Genomic DNA, 19,086 nt, shown 5'->3' with positions numbered 1-19,086 from the left:
TACAACGCTGTTACCTTTACATCTTTCCAAAATCCGTCTACATATCTGCTCCTCTACCTCCCCCTGGCTGTTGGGAGGCCTGTAGTAAACCCCCAACATCGTGACTGCACCCTTCCTATTCCTGAGCTCCACCCATATTGCCTCGCTGCATGACCCCTCCGAGGTGTCCTCCCGCAGTACAGCTGTGATATTCTCCTTAACCAGTAATGCAACACCCCCACCCATTTTACATCCCCCTCTATCCCGCCTGAAGCTTCTAAATCCTGGAACATTTAGCTGCCAATCCTGTCCTTCCCTCAATCAAGTTTCTGTAATAGCAACAACATCATAGTTCCAAGTACTAATCCAAGCTTTAAGTTCATCTGCCTTACCTGTTACACTTGCATTGAAACAAATGCACTTCAGACCACCAGTCCCGCTGTTCTCCGCAACATCACCCTGCCTGCTCTTCCTCTTAGTCTTACTGGCCTTATTTACCAGTTCCCCTTCATTTATTTCACTTGCTGTCCTACTGCTCTGGTTCCCACCCCCCTGCCACACTTGTTTAAATTCTCCCGAGTGACGCTAGCAAACCTCGCAGCCAGGATATTTGTGCCCCTCCAGTTTAGATGCAACCCGTCCTTCTTGTACAGGTCCCATCTGTCCCTGAGGAGATCCCAATGGTCCAGATATCTGAAACCCTCCCTTCTACACCAGCTGTTCAGCCACGTGTTTAGCTGCACTATCTTCCTATTTCTAGCCTCACTGGCACGTGGCACAGGGAGTAATCCTGAGATTACAACCCTAGAGGTCCTGCATTTTAACTTTCTACCTAACTCCCTAAACTCCCCTTGCAGGACCTCATCACTCTTCCTGCCTATGTCGTTGGTATCGATGTGTACCACAACCTCTGGCTGTTCACCCTCCCCCTTCAGAATGCCCCCTGTCCGTTCAGAGACATCCTTGACCCTGGCACCAGGGAGGCAACATACCATCCTGGAGTCTCTTGCACGTCCACAGAAGCGCCTATCTGTGCCCCTGACTATAGAGTCCCCTATAACTATTGCTCTTTTGTGCTTTGTCCCTCCCTGCTGAACAACAGTGCCAGCCATGGTGCCACTGCTCTGGCTGCTGCTGTTTTCCCCTGATAGGCCATCCCCCCCAACAGTATCCAAAATGGTATACTTGTTAGAGAGGGGGATAGCCACAGGGGATTCCTGCACTGCCCCTTCTAGCGGTCACCCATCTATCTGCCCGCACCTTGGGTGTAACCACTTCTCTAAAACTCCTGTCTATGATGCTTTCTGCCACCTGCATGCTCCTAAGTGCATCCAGTTTCTGTTCCAACCAATCCATGTGGTCTATGAGGAGCTGCAACTGGGTACACTTCCTGGAGATGTAGTCATCCGGAACGCTGGAAGCATCACGGACCTCCCACATCTCAAAGGTGAAGCACTTCACCCCTCTAACTGTAATTTCTAGCACTAATTAGTTAATTAATATAAAATAAATAAATACTAATTAAATGCTTTCTAAATTGTTATAATTAACTATTTGGTCCCTACTGCTAGATTTCTACTATAAATATTAAATGCTAACTAAATACAGTAATCTCCTCCTTCTGGTTTAGTTACTCTACTTATTAATTAGTTAAGTAAGGGTTTTAATCAATTTTTATCAGTTTTATTTTCAAATTCAGTACAAATTCCCTACCAGCCAATCAGGTCACAGTTTTCCTGTGACATCACTTTTCAGTTTTTTTTACCAGAGCTAAGTTTTTTATACTTACTGGTCTGGAACTCCGCGCTCCAAGAATGTAGGCCGCGAATCCCCGAGGTAAGTTTTTTATGCTTACCGGTCCGGAACTCCGCCCTCCGAGAATGTAGGCCGCGAATCCCCGAGCTAAGTTTTTTATGCTTACCGGTCCGGAACTCCGCCCTCCGAGAATGTAGGCCGCGAATACCCGAGTTAAGTTTTTATACTTACCGGTCTGGAACTCCGCCCTCCAAGAATGTAGTCCGCGAATCCCCGAGCTAAGTTTTTTATACTTACTGGTCTGGAACTCCACCCTCCGAGAATGTAGGCCGCGAATCCCCGAGGTAAGTTTTTATACTTACTGGTCTGGAACTCCGCCTTCCGAGTCTTCTCCGAGAACGTAGGCCGCGAATGCCCGAGGTAGGTTTTTATACTTACCGGTCTGGAAATCCGCCCTCCGAGAATGTAGGCCGCGAATCCCCGAGGTAAGTTTTTATACTTACCGGTCTGGAACTCCACCCTCCGAGTCTTCTCTGAGAATTTTGCTAGATTTCTTGTATTTGGATTGATGACACTGGGGTGACCTAGTGTCTCTGAACAGAAAAGGCATACAAATATTCAACCTCCCTCAGGACCCTGCGCTGTACAACTTGATCTGTCTCTTGGAAATTCCCTTCCTTGCCATTTCACTTTGCACGGAAGGATTTCCTGGACAGCATACTTTACACTTACTCACCCTCATCTTCCATCCAGATATGCCTTGGCAAAACAGTTCTATCAAATAGATTTTTAAGTTATTACACTATCTCCCAGCCTGCCTGTAACTTTTGCAGCCTGGATAAGTCTGTACGTCACATCTACATACAGTTTGAAAGGTTACAGCGGCTGTTCTATTATTTGAAGGGGTAGTTCCTCAACCTCTGACTACATTTCAGTTCCACGCTCATGGCCTTTGACCATCCAATATGGAGGGGTTGGGAAAGTTGGAGGACTTCCTCACGGGTCTGCTCCTGGGACTAGCCAAGTTGGCCATCCACGGGTTCAGGTTGGACATGGCCCATGAGGGTGGTCAATCTGGTTGCCTACCTATCTACCATGGCTTTGTCTGTGCCCGGGTAGTCTTGGAGAAGGAACAGGCAATATCTGCCAGTACACTTGAGGCCTTCCATGACCGGCGGGCAATGCAGTATTTGAGTGTTTGGTGGATAGTGGAGACAATATTGTTACGATCAGGTGAGGAGGGGTCACAAGGCTCCCCTCTTGTCTTTCTCCTTGTTTCACCGCAACAGGGTTTATTCCTTTCAAAACAGTGGATGTGCTTACCACTTCAGTGAGTGTTTTACCTTTTACCTTTGTTGTGATCATAAAAGAACCAATTGGACAGGTTTTCTTGAGTTTAAACAAGAAAAAGGTGAGTTGATGGCACTTTAAAAAAATCTAAACCCAATCTAAATAAAATAATAAACTCCGCTACACTCTCACTCTTTCTCACACATATGAGAATCACACACAGGCAAATAGATTACAGAGTGATAAGGGATAGTTTGTATTGGATTAGAGTCCAGAACAAATAAAAATAATATACAGTCTGTGGGGTTTGGTAATTCAGTTGTCTTCCAGCTGAAAGTTGTGATTCTGAAGTCTCTGGCTGGTAGAAGTACTTTATAGCTGGCCTACTTGGTTTGGCTTTTTCTAGGTGGCTTTCATCACCGGGGTCTTTGTCTGTAGCAATGGTAGACTTGGATGTTCCACATTTGCAGATAGCTTTCAAACTTATGATGTTATCTGGAGAGATAGAGAGACACTGACATGCACACAGTCCCACTGGGGTCTTGTCTGGTTAGCACTCAAAACCTGTCTGCTTCACAATCTCAGCAGCTTGTCCTTTTGCAAAAGGCTGCTAGTTTTTCCACAGATGGGGAGGCAGTCACATGATTGTCCATTGTCCTCTTTTGCAGTTTAATTAGATTTGAGTCTAAGTATTTTCAATCACTCTCGAGTCTCATTGTTTCAATGTTCACCCCCTGGAGGTATGACTCCACTGTTAATGTTCCAAGGTGGCTTTAAATGTTTTGCCACTAGAAGTAAAGCTGTTAGCTGATGCCAAATTCATGAGGCATTGTCCTGGATGCAACCTTGTTCGACATGGGTCTCCAATTCGATGTCCTGGAATGTGAGGTATTTCAATGCAAATTGTGGTGGTCATCTTGGCTGCCTGCTTTTTAAAAGTTAACTGTAGGATCTCAGTTCCTTTTTAAAAGTTTTATGTAGGTTTCCAACCAATGAATTAAAAATCCTCATTTGGTATAGCATGTTTTCTTGACAATATTATTATTTAAGTTATAAGTTTCCTTTGTTTTTGTTTAAGTTTTCCATTAGTTGCAGCGAATAAAAGGGGCATTTTTTGTGTGTTTTTTTGTTTAATGACACTGAGGCAATCAATTGTCTACTTATTGTTTTAATTAAAGGAGGCATGCAAGTATATTCAATAATCAGAAGACTATGTAACAACAACTGTGTCTATCCTATCAAGACTTCATCATTTTAAAAACTTCAATTTTCTAAACTCAACCTTCTAAACTTAAGGGAATACAAAACAAGTTTAGGCAACATGACGTTATAATTTAGCCATTTAAGCTCTGATGTGATTTGGTAAAACAAGAACAAAATGCTGCAGATGCTGAAAATCTGAAATAAAAATAATTGACAAAAGAATGTATCTTTCCAGATTTTCGGGGCTCCAAATGGGGTCTGACCAAGACTCTGTACAACTGAACTATCACTTTCTTGCTTTTGTATTTCAGTCACTTAACATAAAGGGCAACATTCCATTAACGTTTTTTGATTATTTATTGTACCTGCATACTAGTTTTTCATAATTTGTCTACATAGAATACTAAATCTCTTTACTCATTCACAACTCCTAATCTCTCACCATTAGGAAAATATTGTAATTTGTTTTTCTCAGATCGAAAATGATATTACAAGTTCCCACATTGATAGTTTGCTATTTCCTATCAGACCAACACAAACTCCCCCACTGTTCTTTAAGATCGTGCCATGGAATCTTTTACATCCGCTTTACACGGCAGATGAGACTTCAGTTTAATGTCTCAACTGAAAGATGGTGGCTGGAATTTTACGCCGCCACCATCTGACCCGCTGGGGCGGCGTAAAATTGAGCAGCAGGCTCCGGGAGGCTTAACCGGAGCTGAGACTAAGAGCTGCTGGCCCGCTGATTGGCCGGCAGCTCACTGAGGCGGGACCTCCTCCCTCAAGTGGGTGGAAGTCCCGCCTCGGGCCAATTGAAGCCTGGGGATCCGTAAAATACGGATGGATCCCCAGACTGGGCGGGAGTGGGATGGGCACCGAAATTTATGTCTGAGTCTGGCTCCCGTCCACCCAGTGTAAATTTCCGGCTGGTAGCTCCGACAGTGCAGCACTCCTTCAGTACTGCACTAGAATATCAGACTTGATTATGTTTCCCAGGGGTCAGTGACGGGACCCTTGCTTGTCCTGATATATATTAATGACCTAGACCTTGTGCTTTGGGAGGGGATTTAAGCTAATTTGGCAGGGGGATGGGATACAGAGTGGAAGTGATGCACAGCCAAATTTAGAAGAGAAACTAAGTCTGTCTGGAAGGCAGAGCAAATGTTAAGGCACAAGCGAGTAATGCAAGGCTGGATTGCATCTATTTTAATGCAAGGAATCTTACAAGTAAGGCAGATAAATTGAAGGTAAAAGCAAAATACTGCGGATGCTGGAAATCTGAAATAAAAACAAGAAATGCTGGAATCACTCAGCAGGTCTGGCAGCATCTGTGGAAAGAGAAGCAGAGTTAATGTTTCGGGTCAGTGATCCTTCATCGGAACTGACAAATATTAGAAAAGTCACAGGTTATAAGCAAGTGAGGTGGGGGTGGGGCAAGAGATAACAAAGGAGATCTAGATTGGACCAGGCCACATAGCTGACCAAAAGGTCACGGAGCAAAGGCAAACAATATGTTAATGGTGTGTTGAAAGACAAAGCATTAGTACAGATTAGTTGTAAATATACTGAATATTGAACAGCAGCAAGTGCAAACCTGAAAAAAAACAGTGGGTAAGCAAACTGAACAAACAAAGATGAAATGAAATAAATGCAAAAAAAAGATTGTAAAAAATGTAAAAAAGAATGTTAAAAAAAAAAGGAAGAAAAAATAACTAAAAATGAAAGTAAAATGGGGGGCTGTCATGCTCTGAAATTATTGAACTCAATGTTCAGTCCGGCAGGCTGTAGTGTGCCGAATCGGTAAATGAGATGCTGTTCTCCGAGCTTGTGTTGATGTTCACTGGAACACTGCAGCAATCCCAGAACAGAGATGTGAGCATGAGAGCAGGGGGGAGTGTTGAAATGGCAAGCAACCGGAAGCTCAGGGTCCTGCTTGTGGACTGAGCGGAGATGTTCCGCAAAGCGGTCACCCAGTCTGCGCTTAGTCTCCCCAATGTAGAGGAGACTACACTGTGAGCAGCGAATACAGTATACTACATTGAAAGAAGTACAAGTAAATCGCTGCTTCACCTGAAAGGAGTGTTTGGGGCCTGGAATAGTGAGGAGAGAGGAGGTAAATGGGCAGGTATCTCACCTCCTGGGCTTGCAGGGGAAGGTGCCCTGGGACGGGGATGAGGTGGTGGGGGTAATGGAGGAGTGGACCAGGGTGTCCCGGAGGGAACGATCCCTTCGGAATGCTGACAGGGGAAGGGAGGGGAAGATGCGACTGGTAGTGGCATCACGCTGGAGGTGGCGGAAATGGCGGAGGATGATCCTTTGGATATGGAGGCTGGTGGGGTGAAAAGTGAGGACAAGGGGAACCCTGTCACGGTTCTGGGAGGGAGGGGAAGGGGTGAGGGTAGAGGTGCGGGAATGGGTCGGACACGGTTGAGGGCCCTGTCAACCACAGTGGGGGGAAATCCTCGGTTGAGGAAAAAGATCATATCAGAAGCACCGTCATGGAAGGTAGCATCATCAGAGCAGATGCGTCGGAGACGGAGAAACTGGGAGAATGGAATGGAGTCCTTACAGGAGTTAGGGTGTGAAGAAGTGTAGTCGAGATGGCTGTGGGAGTCGGTGGGCTTATAATGGATATTAGTAGACAACCTATCCCCAGAGATGGAGACAGAGAAGTCGAGGAAGGGAAGGGAAGGGAAATTGAAGGCATTGATTAACACATGGGAATATGATATTATTGCTATCACAGACATGGTTGAAGGAAGGGAGGACTGGCAGCTCAATATTCCACGGTATAGAATCTTCAGGCGTGGTGGGGGGGAGGGGATGCGGTGGGTGGGGGGGGGGGTGGTGTAAAAAAGGAGGTGGCATTGTACTATTGATCAAGGAGCCAATTACCGCTGTAAGGAGGGATGATATCTTGGAAGGTTCCTCAAATGAGGCCATATGGCCAAAAGGGGACAATCACCTTTGCTTGGAATAAACTACAGGCCTACAAACAGTCAGGAAGAGATAGAGGAGCAGATATGCAGGCATATCTCAGTGAGGTGTAAAAATAATAGGGTAATAATAGTAGGGGATTTCAACTTCCCCAATATTAACTGGGATAGTCATAGTGCAAAAGGCTTAAAGGGGACGGAATTATTGAAGTGCATCCAGGAGAGCTTTTTGAGCCAGTAAGTCCTACAAGAGAAGGGGGCGGTACTGGACCTAATCTTAGGGAATGAAGCCAGTAAAAGCATCAGTGGGGGCGCATTTCGAGGATAGTGACCATAACTCTAAGATTTAAGGTAGTTGTGGAAAAGGACAAAGATGGACCAGAAATAAAGGTACTGAATTGGGGGAAGGCTGATTTCAATATGATAAAACAGGATCTGGCCAAAGTGGACTGGGAGCAGCTACTTGTAGGAAAGTCTACGGCAGACCAGTGGGAGTCATTCAAAATGGAAATAGTGTGAGTTCAGGCCCAGCATGTTCCCATACAGGTGAAGGGTAGGACCAACAAGTCCAGGGAACCCTGGATGTCAAAGGATATAGTGGATTGGATCAGGAAAAAAAAAGGAGGCTTATGGCAGATTCAGAGGGCTGAAAACAGCAGAGGCCCTAGAGGAGTATAGAAAGTGTAGGGGGTACTTTAAAAAAAAGTAATTAGGAGAGCGAAGAGGGGGCATGAATTTTAAAAAAAAAGTAATTAGGAGAGCAAAGAGGGGGCATGAAAAAACACAGGCGTGCAAGATAAAGGAAAACGTTTTATAAGTATATTAAGGGCAAGAGGATAATCAGGGAAAGAGTAGGGCCCATTGGGGACCAAAGTGGCAATCTGTGTGTGGATCCCAAGGGCTCTTACCTTTTTAAAAAATTTTTTATTTATTTATTTTATTTCTTAACCAATCTCCCATGCGGGACCTTATCAAAAGCCCTACTGATGTTCATGTAGACTACATCAACTGATTTACCCTCATCTACACATCTAGTCACCTCCTCGAAAAACTCAATCAAGTTAGTTAGACACGATCTCCCCCTGACAAAGCTGTGCTGACTATCCCTGATTATTCCCTGCCTCTCCAAGTGGAGATTATTCCTGTCCCTCAGAATTTTTTCCAATATTTTCCCAACCACTGATGTTAGACTCACCGGCCTGTAATTACCTGGTCTATCCCTACTGCCCTTCTTGAATAATGGTACCACATTCGCTGTCCGCCAGTCCTCTGGCACCTCTCCCGTGGCCAGAGAGGATTTGAAAATTTGTGTTAGAGCCCCTGCAATCTCCTCCCTTGTCTCACATAACAGCCTGGGATATATCTCATCTCGGCTTGGGGATTTATCCACTTTTAAGCCCGCTAAAACACCTAATACTTCCTCTTTTAATGCTAATATGTTCAAGTATATCGCAATCCCCCTCCCTGATCTCTACACCTACATCGTCATCCTCCAGTGAAAAAGGATGAAAAGTAATCATTTAAAACCTCACCTATGTCTTCCGGCTCCACTCACAGATTGCCACTTTGGTCCCTAATGGGCCCTACTCTGGTTATCCTCTTTCCCTTATTATACTTATAAAATGCCTTAGGATTTTCCTTTATCTTGCCCGTCTGTGTTTTTTCATGTCCCCTCTTTGCTCTCCTAATTACTTATTTAAGTATCCCCTTACACTTTCTATACTTCTCTAATGCCTTCGCTGTTTTCAGCCCTCCGAATCTGTCATAAGCATCCTTTTTTCCCCCGATCCAATACTCTCTATCCCTTGACATTCAGGGTTCCCTGAGCTTGAAGGTCCTACCCTTCACCTTAATGGGTACATGTTGGCGCTGAACTCTCACTATTTCCTCTTTGAATGACTCCCACTGGCCTGATGTAGACTTTCCTACAAGTAGCTGCTCCCAATCCACTTTGGCCAGATCCTGTTATATCAAATTGAACACAACTTTCCCCCAACTCAGTACCTTTATTTCTGGCCCGTCTTTGTCCTTTTCCATAAATACCTTAAATCTTAGAGTTATGGTCACTATCTCCGAAATGCTCCCCCACTGATACTTCTACCACTTGTCCAGCTGCATTCCCTAGGATTAGGTCCAGTACTGCTTCTTCTCTTGTAGGACTTACTACGTACTGGCTCAAAAAGCTCTCCTGAATGCATTTTAAGAATTCCTCTCCCTTTAAGCCTTTTGCATGAAGACTATTCCAGTTGATATTAGTTAAGTTGAAATCCCCTACTATTATTACCCTATTAATTTTACATCTCTCTGAGATTTGCCTAAATATCTGTTCCTCTATCTCTCCCTGACTGTTTGGAGGCCTGTAGTACACGCCCACTCAAGTGATTGCCCCCCTTTTGTTCCTTAAGTTCTCCCTCTATGGCCTCATTTGAGGAACCTTCTAAGTTATCATCCCTCCTTACTGCAGTAATTGACTCCTTGTTCAACAGTGCAATGCCACCTCTTCGTTTATCCCCTCCCCTATCACGCCTGAAGAGTCTATACACTGGATTATTGAGTTGCCAATCCTGCCCCTCTCTCAGCCATGTCTCTGAGATAGCAATAATATCATAATCCCATGTGCTAATCAATGTTCTCAATTCATCTACCTTATTAGTAAGACTCCTTGCATTAAAGTAAATGCAATCCAGCCTTGCATTTTTCACTTGGGCCTTAACAGGTCACCCCTCAGCCTCCTCTGTTCTAAGGAAAACAACCCTAGCCAATCCAATCTTTCCTCATCGCTGCAACTTTGAAGCCCTGGCAACATTCTTGTAAATCTACTCTGTACTCTCTCCAGAGCTATTATGTCTTTCCTGTAATGTGGTGACCAGAACTGTACGCAATACTCCAGCTGTGGCCGAACCAGCATTTTGTGCAGTTCCAGCATAACATCCCTGCTTTTGTATTCTATACCTCGGCCAATAAAGGAAAGCATTCCATATGCCTTCCTCACCACTCTATCTACCTGTCCTGCCATTTTCAAGGACCTGTGGACATACACTCCGACATCTGTCACTTCTTCTACCCCTCTCAATATCCTCCCATTTATTGTGTATTCCCTTACTTTATTTGCCCTCTCCAAATGCATTACCTCACACTTCTCCGGATTGAATTCCATTTGCCACTTTTCTGCCCACTCAATCAAACCATTGATATTATTCTGGCGCCTACAGCTATAGGGCCAATTTTTGTGTCATCTGCAAATTTCCCAATCATGCCTCCCACATTTAAGTCCAAATCACTTATACCACAAACAGCAAGGGACCCAGCACTGAGCTGCATGGTGTGAAGAGATTAAAGGTAAAAAGAAATCAATGAGATAATAAGGAACAATGCGTTGATTGGCGCCATTAAATGCAGAAACCAGTAACCAAGATGCAGCCTTAAATACTGCGCCTTCTATTGGGAATATTACAGTAAAGTGGCGTCTGCGCATCTATTAGACGGAATGCGTTCGAAACAGTTCGGTCGGTGGTGGAGGAGGATCTCGCGACATTTGAAATGGAACGCGAGTGCGCAGGTCTGGTTGCGGGTTGGTGGTGCAGGTAATAAGTGGCGTTGGCGTTAATGGGAGGGGGGGTGAGTGAGCTGAGCTGAGCTGAGCTGTAGTTACCAGGTCGCGGGGGTTTAGTGGTACTAGGTTCATGAGTATGTGGCTTCAGATGAACCCCGTGTCAGTTTATTGCTTCCCCCAAGTTGCGGGGCAGCTCTCAATGTCTACCCTTAAGGCCTACCCAGGGTACAGGCATCGCAACCAAACGCCAGTCTTGGATATTTTGGAAGAAAAGTCCCTGGGTGGGAACTAGGAGTAGAACCCCAGTGTTGGTGGAAATTTCAACTACAGAATGTCGTGGCACATCCATGTTGAGGTCTTGGATAGTGAGGCACTTGTTTGTGAGGGAGCAAACATTCTGGAGAACCAACTGCGATTGATATCCCACCAGTGGGGCTTGGGAAGTGAAGTGGTGTTGTGGAGGAGATGATGGGGTGTAATCCCTGGGGAAAGAGCTGGGCAGTTTGGCTATTTTGAGCAGGGGCTAAAGCAGTTGGAAGAGGGCCTGTAATGGAAATACTTTAATCTGGGGTAGTGGCAAGAGAAAAGGCCAGTGTGGATGGGGCTGTTGTGGTGGTGGAGGGAAGTTACAGAGCATATCTTTAAAGAAAATAAAAAAGGGTTGAGAGAATAAAATTGGACGTAGGAGAAGAGAGTGCAGCAAAGCCAGGGAAAAGCTTGATCTGGATTCACATGACTTGTCATTTGGCTGAGGTACTGGAGGTTATCTGGTGACTGAAACTATCCCAGCATCTTCGGGGAGGATGGAGAACACTGGAGGAAGAAAAGGCTTTTTCCAATTTGATTTATTTCAATCATGTAATGGGAAAAGTCAGATAAATTGGGCTGTATACTTTGGGATCCATTAGTGTGGGTAAGAGTGGGAGAAGGCAGAAGTTGAACAAGTTGTGACCAAACTTTTGCCAGATCTGTTAATTCATTACATAAGTATGAGCTGCAGTAGGCCACATGGTCCTTTGAGCCTGCTGTGCCATTCAACAAGATCATGGCTGATCCACCTCAACTCCACCTTCCTGCACTATCACCATATCCCTTAATTCCCTTAGTACCCAAAAATATTATTAACCTGCCTTGGAGATAATCAATGATAGAGCATCCACAGCTCTGTAGGTAGAGAATTCAAAAGATTCACAACCCTTTGAGGGAAAACATTTCTCCTCATCAGTGCTAAATAACTGACCCCTTATTCTGAGGCTGTGTTCCTGTCTTCTAGAATCCCCAGCCTTGGGGAAACATTTTCTTAGCATCTACCCTGTCACACCTCTTAATGTTTGAGTTGGATCACCTCTTATTCTTCTAAACTCCAGGGAATATAAACCTTGTCTTGAGAATTGTCTAATCCCAGGAAGCAGTTTAGTGAACCATTGTTGCAATCCCTCCAGGGTAAGTATGTCGCTCTGTGGGTAAAGCGAACAAAACTGCATGCTGTACTCCAGGCCTGGCCTCACCAATGCCTGACAAAATTGTAGTAAGACTACTCTTTTACTTCAATTCCTTTGTTATGAAAGCTAACATAACATTTGCCTTCCTAATTGCTTGCTGTACCTGCATGTTAAAATCCTTGATTTCATGTGTGAGGACACAGAATGCAAATATTTCTTAGAATTGCTCCATTCAAGAAATATTCTTTATTTTTCTTACCATACTGGATAACTTCACACTCTTCCACATTGTATTCCATCTGCCACATTCTTGCCCACTCACCTGACCAATCTACATCCTCCTGCAGCCTCACTGTATCCTCTACATCACTTACTTGCCCATCTAATTTTGTATTGTCAGCAAACTTGGATACATTACACTCAGACCCCTCATCTGAGTTAATATAGATTGTAAATAGCTGAGGCTCAAGTACTGATCCTTGCAGTACCCTGCTAGTTATAGCCTGCCAACCTGATTTTTTTAAACTCTTTCATGGGATGTAAGTGTCACTGGCAAGGCCAGCATTTGTTGCCCATCTCTAATTGCCTTTGAGAAGGTGTTGGTGAGCTGCTGCCTTGAATCCCTGCAGTCCATCTGGTGCAGGTACACCCAATGTGCTTTTAGGGAGGGAGTTCCAGATTTTTGACTCAGCGACAGTGAAGGAATGGCAGTATAGTTCCAAGTCAGGACAATGTGTGACCTGGAGGGGAACTTGCAGATGGTGGTGTTCCCATGCGTCTGCTGCCCTTCTAGGTTATAGAGGTTTGGAAGGTGCTGTTGAAGGAGAATTGGCGAGTTGCTGTAGTGTATCTTGTATCGTGCACACTGCTGCCTTTTGTGCTGGTGGTGGAGGGAGTGAATGGTTAAGGTGGTGGGTGGGTGGGGTGCCGATCAAGCAGGCTGCTTGTGTTTTGGATGGTGTCAAGCTTCTTTAGTGTTGTTGGAGCTGTGCTCTTCCAGGCAAGTGTGGAGTATTCCATCACCCTCCTGACTTGTGTCTTGTAGATGGTGGACAGGAGAGTCAGGAGGTGAGCTACTTGCCGCAGAATTCCCAGCCTCTAACCCGCTCTTGTTGCCACAGTACTTATATGGCTAGTCTAGTTCAGTTTCTGGTAAATGCATGTTGATGGTGGGGGATTCAGCGATGGTAATGTTGTTGAATGTCAAGATGAGATGACCATTGTCTGGCATTTGTGGGGTGCGAATGTTAATTGCCACTTACCAGCCCAAGCCTGAATGTTGTCCAGGTCTTGCTGCATGGGGACATGGATTGCTTCAATATCTGAACACTGCAATCATCAGCAAACATACTCACTTCTGACCTTATGATGGAAGGACAATCATTGATGAAGCAGCTGAAGATGGTTGGGCCTAGGACACTACCCAGAGAAACTCCTGTAGAGATGCTCAGATGTTTGGCCTCCAACAGCCACAACCATCTTCCTTTGTACTAGATATGACTCCAGCCAGTGGAGCTTTTTCCCCCAATTCCCATTGACTTAAATTTTCCAAGTTGCCTTGATGCTACTCGGTCAACTGCTGTTTTGCTGTCAAGGGCAGTCACTTTCACCTCATGTTTATCCCTACACTGAAATAAAAGCAAAATATTGTGGATGCTGGAAATCTGAAATAAAAACAAAGTGCTGAAAATACTCCAGTCTGGCAGCATCTGTGGAGAGAAGCAGAGGTAACGTTTCAGGTCTGTGACTTGTTTTCAGTCCATTGACCAAACCTCAATCCGTGCTAATTGTCTCTGAAGAACAACTGAAGAGACATAATGGGCACCACAAATAAAAGTATTAGAAATAAACTTAAATTTTCATTTGGTATTCATACAATGCTGTCACTTCATTACGATTTAATGTTCATTTTTCCTGGAGCCTCTGCTCCTGGCTAAATTCACATTCTAATGCTAGTAGCTATATGAGTGCTAGGCGACTTATATCTCCACTTCCTTAATCTCAGGGAAACTTGTACATCTAAGTGACACACATCCGCTGTATCTGTATGGTATAACCATACAATCTTAACTTCTGTCAGAGATTCAGTTTCTGATGTTACAGACACCCTCTGACATAGACTAGAAAGATTGCAACAATAGCTATACTGAGAATGCATATCAAAAACATCCTTAATTTACAAAGGAACCGTCCTAGTTCTATTGACCAATCTGAATGCCATGAATTGGAAGAGTTCAGCCATTTTTAGTGTAAGTCACTGCACACAGCCATGCCAGTACCCTAGATGATCTTCAAATCAATGAAATGCCAGCACCTATGCCACTTGTTTATTCCCTAGTTCTCAAGTCTTTACTCGGGGTCTCACAAAGGTCCAGATAATGCAGGGTATCTTTAAGTTCCCCTAGAAGAGCTATTTCTGGGGCTCTGGTCATGGTAGATTGTTTTCTGTTCCTGATAAGCAATGTTTGTTTGTCTAACATTTTATGGTTAAGTTAACATTAGCCAAGTCCCAGGATTTAGTCTGACTACTGAATCTGTTTTGATGGGCTGAATGACCACCTGTGCCATAATGACGATGACAATCTTTGGTTAGGCCATAACTAGAGTATTGTTTCCAGTTCTGGTCACCAACCTTGGGGAACGATGTGAGGGTTGAGAGGAGGTTTACCAAAATGGTTCCAGGGAGTAGGGATTTTAGCTACAAGGTTAGGTTGGAGAAGCTGGGGTTTTCCTTGGAGCAAGGGAGATTGCGGGGAGATTTAATAGAGGTGTAAAGATTATTACAGGTTTGTAAAAGGTCGACAAAGAAAAACTGTTCCCATTAACTCATGGTACAAGGACTAGGGAATGCAGGTTTAAGATTTTGGGAAAGAGATGCAGAGGGATGTGAGTGGTAATAGCCTGGATCTCGCTGCCTGTGAGTGTGGTGGAAGCAGCGACAATGATTTCAAAAGGAAATTGGATGGACGCTTGAAGGAAGTAAATTTGCAGGGCTACGGGGATAGTGCTGGGGGATGGGATTGGCTGGAAGGTCTCCTGTGCCGTAAGTGGCTCTATGACTCTAATCTGCTTCGGCAATTCTTAGGCCATTTTACACACAAACGTCTTATTGTATAAATTGCAGGTAAAAAGGTTAAAAGTTTGTGAATCTAAAAATGTAATCACATAATGGAATGCTCCCTGCTATTTTAAAGTTAAATTTGATCTGTACACAGAATTCTGTTTGTCATCACAGGTTAATTCTATAATTCTGTTTCAATTCATAAGGTCAACATATTAAAATTCCACGTAGAGCAAATGTCTTCTGAAAAAGTGACCATCACAGTTCGCCTGGTTCGCTCCTTTGAACATCGCAATTTCAAACCCGTGGTCTACCATGATGTTAATGTAGATCAGTCTGTAAAGGAATTCCTTAACTTTCTCCAGAATGGTGAGATAGCCTACAAGAGATACGGAATAAATGCATGTTCTCTATACCCAATCTGTTTAGTTATTTTGGTTGTTATGTATAGATTATATATTGCACTTGTGGCAGAACCTGCCTCTCAAGGATTGGCCTTCACAGCCATCAGTAAAGGTGCACCAAGAGAAGACACCCCATCTATCTGGATTGTTTTCTGTGTGTTCATCATCTTCTGTAGATATATATATTATAGAAATGTAATATATCTCTTGTAGTGCTTGCTTTGATATTCATATGCAAACTACAGTTAAAGCTCATTTCCTTTTCCCTTATTTGAGATATATTCCATGTTATGTACCATTTCTGAGAATAGGGGGGTACCTTGTTTCCAGGTCTCTTCTAATGCAGTTTTGGAACCAGGCACACAAGGAAGTGAGCAAGAATAACCTGGGTAATACATATACCGAATCAGATTTTGTGATCAGCAGAAAATGAATGGCACCAGCTGTTTATTATACTTACACTTGCCCTCGTACTTTCTATGGGCTTTGCACTGTAATTGATGGTGATTAGAAATCTAAAACAGCACAGCGCCCTGTACAGGGGATCTGGGTTCTCTGTGAACAGGGCAAGCAACTGCATATCTCAACCAATCAGATTGAAACATTGTTATTGAGACATGCAGAGTCTGAACTAGGAAGTATAAGTTAGAATATTTAGTTCAGTGTCAAATTATGTACAGAAAGCAAAACAGGGAAAGAACATGGGATTAATAGAAAATGTAAAATATAAAAACTTATTTAAATTGTTTAATATTGTGAATAATAAGTAAAATCAGAAAGAATGAGCCTGTGCACTTGTAAAATTAAATTTTCAATGCCAGAGACGTTGTTTGTAGTAATTAAGACTTACCACGCCATAAAAAATTCATTTACACTTGAATGAACAGGCCCCAGAATTTTCTGGCCTGTCTAGTGGGTATTCATCATGTAAGTACCCCAACTTCACGCCCTCCCAAGTATTTGAATGGTAAGTCTGTCAGCGAGATACTGTTACAACAAAGCTTCTAGAACAGCAGGGCAACTCGGACAGCAACATCCTGATTTCCACGATTAACTGCGTGTGTGCGGATGCCGGAAGTTGCTGTCCAGTGTACTCTTTAATAACGTTGAGGACTGATAGACTCTCTGTTATTTTTACTGCAAAATCCAGACCATTCTGTTTATATGCTACTTGATTATCAGTGGTGTTGTTTATAGGTAATCTGGGACATGATTTTGATAATTTAGCTGCTAATCCAGCTTTCCCTTTAATACCACTGCTCAAGTATTCTAGGGGAAAGTGATCTGAATTGGTTTTGAGAAAAAGCTAATCATTTGTGAAGCATGTTTGGAGATTGTCAGATATTTATAAATTTTTAGGTGATTCCTTGCAAACAAAAAGAAACCTGTAAAATAATTGGTCACTCTTCTTTGAACACACTGGAATTCAGCACATAGTATGGAAATTGTCAGCTTTAGGCCAGCAGAAGTAAGCAAGTCCAACCATGAATGAGCAGCTACAACAGAGCACATAAAGCGCCTTTAATGTGATAAAATGCCCCAAGACGCTTCACAGGAGTATTATCAGACAAAATATGACACAAGGTGATATAAGGTTAGATTTTTAAGGAGTGTCTTAAAGGAGGAAAGCAAGGTAGTTATGCAGAGAGGTTTAGGGAGTGAACTCCAGAGCTTAGGGCAGAATGTTCTGAGCAATCACTCTGATGAAGTAGAAATACTGCTCACAACTGCTGGACAAAAACCTCAACGGATGGTGATAGATATTTCTTAAGTAAATGTGCATGTGAAGTACATTTACCTGCATTGTGTGCAAGACTGTAACAGTGTTTGTGGTTAGTCAGTGATTTTGATTGCATAACACATTTAGAATGTAAAAGAACAAGAAGTATTGAAGCCACAATGTCTGCACCAGCTTATTGTCAAAGAAAAAACTCAGGTTCTGATCTCCAGGCTTACTTAGCAATTTCAGTGAACTTGCAGTGCTTACTTCATACACTTTAGAATTGAAGTTCCCAATTTCTTGTTTCACTGCGGCTCCCTTTGAAGTTTTATTTCCCATATGTGCCCCATTTTTCTACAAAACCATATTTTTGCATAAATAACGCTAATGTAGATATAGCTAGTAACCCTAACCCGGAATACTACTTCATATGTCACTTTAGCTGATTTAATTCTGCTCTTTCATACTTAATGTGAAGTGCAATCATATCACTAGAGCTCACTGGCTGGGAAGTTCCTCAGATCGGCTCCCACTTTGCTGGCATTATTTTGCTTGAGTGTGGCAAAAAACCCATTTATGTTCATAAATGGGATTTCTCCACACTTCCAGTGAAGTAATGTCTCCTATGTGGGAGGAGAGCCAAGAAATTTCCTGGCAACTGTCTGGTGTTCTCCTCGTACCCACTCCAGTAATGTCAGCACCCTCCTAGTTTGGGAATATCTAATGTAGACTTTGTGGCCTTAGAAGAGCTTTACTTTCCTAGCACAAAACACATATTGCAGGTAGATGGTATAATGCTGCCCTCTTTATAAAACATTATAGAATTCAACTTACTGTGAACAATGCCATGGTAGATCAGCTGACTATAGATAGAATTAAGATCCCTTGCTGAGGAAGCACCTTAACCTAAGTGACAGGCCATCCCCTGCTGACACTGTATTGATTGAGAGAAACTGGTGTTCTACCACATTCTACCTTAAATCAAAACCCCACCTGTCTTCTATTTCAAGGAAGAGTAGGAAAGTTATCCTTGGTGTCCAGGGTGATTTATTCCTCAAACAACATCACTAGAACAGATTATCTGGTCATTATCTCATTGCTGTTTGTGGGACCTTCCTATGCACAAATTAGTGACTGCCGTTCCTTACATTGCAACAGTGACTACACTTCAACATGTGCTATGACTGTAAAGTGCCTTGAGATGTCCTTAGGTTGTGAAAGGCACTATATAAATGCAAGTCTGTCATATATATATATATATATATATATATATATATATATACAATAAATTAATTAATGACTTGGATGTTGCAAGACAGTAACATTTCCAAATTGGCTGACGATACCAAAATTGTGGCAAACAGAATGATACCAATTGACTTCAGCAGGGGAGCCGGGGCGTGGGACTGACAGAATAGCTCCGTGGAGAGCCAGCATGGACCCGATGGGCCATATGGCCTCCTGTGTCGTAAATGACTCTATGACATAGGCTAACAGGGCAGAGAAGTGGCAGATGGAACTTAAGACAAAGAACTGTGAGGTAATGCATTTTAGCAGAATGGATGGGGAGAGGCAATATATACTTAATGACCCTGTTCTAAAGAGTGTACAGGGATAGGGGGACCTGGGGTCATGTGCATATATCTTGGGAGGTGGCAAGACATATTGAGAGAGTAGGTAGCAAAGCATATGACCCCTTGGCCTTCATAAATAGAGGTATTGAGTTCAAAAGCAGGTAAGTTA

General features: G+C 43.3%; 1 protein-coding gene across 4 annotated transcripts in view; it reads left to right on the top strand.

The window, feature by feature from the left end:
- Positions 1-19,086, top strand: part of c7h2orf76 (chromosome 7 C2orf76 homolog) — an 89,771-nt gene that overhangs the window by 15,091 nt on the left and 55,594 nt on the right. For 3 of the 4 annotated variants that reach the window (XM_068035135.1, XM_068035137.1, XM_068035134.1), the window contains exon 2: positions 15,426-15,588. In XM_068035135.1, the coding sequence (XP_067891236.1) occupies positions 15,426-15,588 (163 nt within the window). Of the gene's footprint in view, positions 1-10,675; positions 10,748-15,425; positions 15,589-19,086 lie in introns of those variants that run through there. The other variant, XM_068035136.1, reaches the window with a different exon arrangement.

The sequence above is a fragment of the Heterodontus francisci genome, chromosome 7 (genome assembly GCF_036365525.1).
Source record: "Heterodontus francisci isolate sHetFra1 chromosome 7, sHetFra1.hap1, whole genome shotgun sequence".
Lineage (NCBI taxonomy): Eukaryota > Metazoa > Chordata > Chondrichthyes > Heterodontiformes > Heterodontidae > Heterodontus > Heterodontus francisci.
Note: the sequence above shows the minus strand (reverse complement) of the source record. Positions and strands in the feature narration are given on the sequence as shown.